This window comes from Eublepharis macularius, chromosome 13 (assembly GCF_028583425.1).
Source record: "Eublepharis macularius isolate TG4126 chromosome 13, MPM_Emac_v1.0, whole genome shotgun sequence".
NCBI classification, from domain to species: domain Eukaryota; kingdom Metazoa; phylum Chordata; class Lepidosauria; order Squamata; family Eublepharidae; genus Eublepharis; species Eublepharis macularius.
Window position 1 is genome coordinate 41,170,429 of NC_072802.1, and position 4,487 is coordinate 41,174,915.

A 4,487-nucleotide genomic window follows, 5' to 3' on the forward strand; every position below is an offset into this window, starting at 1 on the left:
GCCTGAGGGCCAGAGAGGAGAACGTGGTGACAATTGTGACTGCATGCGTGATCCTGCACAATTTGTGTGAGGCCAAAGGCCATGGCGTGCTGGGTTCATTGCGGGATCCCACGCCTTTGACAATGCCCGGCGATGGTCTGGAGTTCGGGGAGAACGACCGGGGAGTGTTGGAGGAGGGGAAGGAGGTCCGTGATGCGATGGCGGCATTCATGTATGCAAGGGACAGGCGGTGATGCTCTGGTTTTCCTTGTGGGCCCCGGGAATGCGTGACCAGCAACGGTATCTTTTGCAATGCAGACTCTTTGGTGACAATAAAGATTTGATTTATGAAATGATGGTGGCCTCGCAGTTATTACCAGTGACCAACTGAGTGTGTGTGGGCAGCGGCATTCTGGGGTTTGAAGGGGCCCCCGTTGCGGGGATCGTTTCTGAAGCGGGAAAAGGGGGGGCATTTCATCCATCTCACGCAATTGTATTATTCGCACAGACCAGGGGGTAAGCGGTCTCGTTTGGTGTTGTTAAGCGTGCGGGAGAATATTTGCGGCTCCTGCGACTTTTGAGTTCAGAGGAGTGATGGGCGGCCATATATTGTGGGGCTGTTGGGCTGACGCATTTGCGCAGATACGAAAATGTGGTCAATGCCAGCGGCACGTTTCGACCTCGCTATATGTCTGAACAAAGTTTCAGCATTGGCGAAGGGTGTTCTACCCCCCTGATCGCAGGATGGAGGGTGTCGATTGCATGATGTGTGGGTTGGTCGAACGGTAATGTGAGACAACCAACTGTTAACATTAAAAGAGTGTGTATGGGTTATGCAGGGATGGCCGTGTGCCGCCTGATTTTCGCCACTTCGATAATCCACAAAATGGCGCCGGATCATTTCCGCTCCCCGTGAGATGGCGGCATTCGATCTCCGCATAATAACCCCCCCCCCCGCCCATGGCGTAGAGGGCGATCCGGTGCCTGCACGATATCTTTGTTTGCTGTATGGCGTTATCGGACAAAAAGCAGTTTTGGGATAAAAGGATGTGGTCGAATTGTGCACGGTTGGCTGTGCTAATATATGTTCGCCGGTGCGAAAAGGTGCAAAATGAGAGCCAGTACTTCTGCAAACCCTAAAATGGCCGCTCTCAACTGTCCAATCGCAGGCCTCCTAGCAAAAACCAGTTTGAATTTCGGGCATGCTCAGTCGCGTTCCCGCGCATTTACGCAGCCCCGCAAAAGCCAGAGCAAAAATGGCGGCGATCAAGGGGCGCTTCTGGAAAGACCGGGAGGTTGAGGCGCTCCTTGACCTACTTCTGGAGAGTGGCAAGGCGGCTCGCATCATGTGCAGCAGCCACCTTCCCACAAAAAGCCTCTTCTCCAGGGTCGCCAGACAGCTTGGCGCGAGGGGTTACCCTCGATCCGCAGACCAATGCCGCTCAAAATTCAAGCGGATCAAGGCGGACTTTTTCGGGGCCCTGGAACACTGGCAGGGGATCCCTCGGATGACTGTGCGGCCGCCCTACTTTGCGCAGATGCGGCGCCTTTGGGAGCAGGCAGGCCGGCCGAGTTGGGAGGACCGGAGACACGCCGGTAAGCAAGAAGTGGAGGCGTGCAAGGCCTGGGGAAAGGAGAGGCTTGTGTGGCTGTGCGTATCATCGCGCTCGCGAGATGTCACCAACCCCTCCCGACATCCACGAAGGCACGAGCCTATCTCACAACGGGTCTCCATAAGATGGTGCCACCACCCACCCCCTTTTGGCAGTGTTTCCCATGGGTGAAAACAGACAGGCTGGTGTGGCTGGGAGTGGCATGTTGGATGCACACTGCACCCAGACTTCAAGGTGTGTTGCTACACCTGTCATCCCACCCCACCCCTAGGCTGAAACTGGTCCCTGTTCGAGGGGCCATTTCATGGACTGCTGAAAATGCTGGTTTCAGCCCACCATGTTACCACTGTTCCCAGGAAGTCACGCGAGACGGGGCTCTCTGGCCAGGGGTGGCATCTGGCGAGAGAACTGCCCCGACCTTCGAGGCCACATCCCCATGAAAAGAATATTGGGTTGAATCCAGCCACTTCCAGCCCCCTCCCCCAGTCTCACCCATTTCCCTTACATCCAACATTGGCCATGCCGCATGGCTGCAGAATCCCCTGGAAACCCATTTTTGCGTCCAAAAATGACCCGGTCTCCCTTTTTCTGCAAGCAGAGAAGCTGCTTGAATCCACTCTATAACGTGGAAGAGCACTCCCATGCAACAAAAGATGTGGTCAGGAATGTATCTCCGCATTTATATCTCACCGTGTCCACACCCCACTACTAGTCCGCCACGACAAGGACCAAAGTTTGTAAGGGTCCATTATAGGCGGGGTCAGTGTGGCTTGAGATTGCTATTCTTGCATTGTCCATTCAGTGCATAGTGTGTGAATGTTGCACCAAAGCACTCATAAGTTACAGGCCCCAGAAGCCATCCATTAGCCTTACAAGGAAAAACATACACGCTGGCCTGCATAGGGTTGACAACTCCATCTCCAACCTGTGCCCCGACACTCCACCACGGCCAAAGCTGATCCCACCGTGTGAGACGTGATGGACCTCTCGTTCCGAGGGCAATTGTGCACAGTCTGTGGGCAATATATTGGTGGGCACACACGCACCCCTCTGATCTCCCACGCCCACAGAGATGGCTGCCAAGAGTAACCACCTCCCCGCCCATTGCACTTGCAGCAGTCCAGAGGGGGATAGAGCGCGCAAGGCCACAGGTGCGCGAGGAGGAGGAGGAGGAGGAGGTAGAGGAAGCGAGGCCTGTGCCAGAGGAACTTCCCCCACCTGCTGTCGAGGAGCAAGAGGAGGGTGTGCCCGAGGGATTGGAGGCACCACCAGAGCCACCGGCCGAGCAGCCCCAAGGTAGGTGCTGGCGTGGGCACAACAGCAGCCACCGGAGGCCGCTTCTGGAAACCCCCGGGGAGCGCAGGACACGCGCCACTCCATGCGCTGGCATGAGTGGGCACACCTGCACAGCGAGCGGTGTCGGCTGGACTGCCAACATTGGAAAGATTAACTCCTGCGGTGTGTTGTGTCCTACTGTGTTGCAGATGCTGGGATGGGCAGAGACCTGGCCATTCGGGAGGCAGCTCTGGGGGAAGACCCTGGCGGCAGGCGTGGGCCACAACAGAGCCGGCTGCGCCGACCTGTGGTGGAGGCACCACCAGAGCCACCGGCCGAGCAGCCCCAAGGTAGGTGCTGGCGTGGGCACAACAGCAGCCACCGGAGGCCGCTTCTGGAAACCCCCGGGGAGCGCAGGACACGCGCCACTCCATGCGCTGGCATGAGTGGGCACACCTGCACAGCGAGCGGTGTCGGCTGGACTGCCAACATTGGAAAGATTAACTCCTGCGGTGTGTTGTGTCCTACTGTGTTGCAGATGCTGGGATGGGCAGAGACCTGGCCATTCGGGAGGCAGCTCTGGGGGAAGACCCTGGCGGCAGGCGTGGGCCACAACAGAGCCGGCTGCGCCGACCTGTGGTGGAGGCACCACCAGAGCCACCGGCCGAGCAGCCCCAAGGTAGGTGCAGGCCTGACGTGCATCCGCCACTCAATGAACAGGCAGTATGTGTCTCACCGATCAATATAACTTTATTGGTTGAACACCCAACATTTGAAGGACAACTTCAAGAGTCACAGGCCACAGGCGTGGGCCACCCGGGCACCACCAAACCTCATAACTTGAACCGCATAACTGTTAACCAAACGTGACTTCAAACCAAACAGCATAACTCTAACCAGATCAAAATTGCATGAATTCTCAACCGACAGGTCATCCCATGCTTTGACTGCACACTTATGACCAGCCCCAATTTGTTCACAGTTTCTAGCGTTGGCGAGGCTCCACCAACAAGCGCGCCCCATGAAGGCCCCTCTACCAGCAGTATGTCAGGGCCACCAGCGAGCAACCTACAGGGGACGGACAACGTCCTGAACGCCATTGAGGCACTGGAGGGCCGAATCATGAACACCCGTGAGTGAGTTGGGCTTCGGGTTCGGGCGGGAGTGTGGTGAGGCCGAGGTGTTCATCATCTGCTTGGTTTTTTTCCAGTGAACAATGTGCAGAGCAGACTTGACACCGTGGAGCGCCTGCTCCTCTACCAGGGAAGGAAGCACAGGGCGCTTGAGAGGCGTGTTCGGGCACTGGAGCAGCAGTTGTCCGCACAGCAGTCGACTGCAAGGGAGCAGTGAGATGACGGGGGGTGGGGGTGTTTCCATTCGATGCCTGTTGCAGCACTTATTTGTTGAAAAGTAAAGTTTTTGGGTTTGTTGAACGCCTCGTTGTCCCTGTTTTGGTGCATTGGTGGGAGCCGGGAGTGGGAATTCATGCTTTTGAGAAGGGCGCCTACAAGGTGAGGCGATCCCTGGACCTGCCAACACAGGAGCGTCTTGGCACACCTTGCCTTGGCTGAGGAGGAGGGGCAGGAGGCTGGCTGATTGTTCCCTCGTCCAATTCTCCCT

At 56.9% G+C, this 4,487-nt stretch overlaps 1 protein-coding gene across 1 annotated transcript; it reads left to right on the forward strand.

The window, feature by feature from the left end:
- The first annotated feature begins 1,235 nt into the window (after positions 1 to 1,235).
- LOC129340938 (uncharacterized) lies at positions 1,236 to 4,248 on the forward strand. The gene is made up of 6 exons (XM_054995834.1): positions 1,236 to 1,575; positions 2,709 to 2,888; positions 3,077 to 3,217; positions 3,406 to 3,546; positions 3,850 to 3,999; positions 4,078 to 4,248. The coding sequence occupies exons 1-6, from the start codon at positions 1,236 to 1,238 to the stop codon at positions 4,215 to 4,217; spliced, it is 1,092 nt and encodes a 363-aa protein (XP_054851809.1). The 3' UTR covers positions 4,218 to 4,248.
- Positions 4,249 to 4,487: the final 239 nt, after the last annotated feature.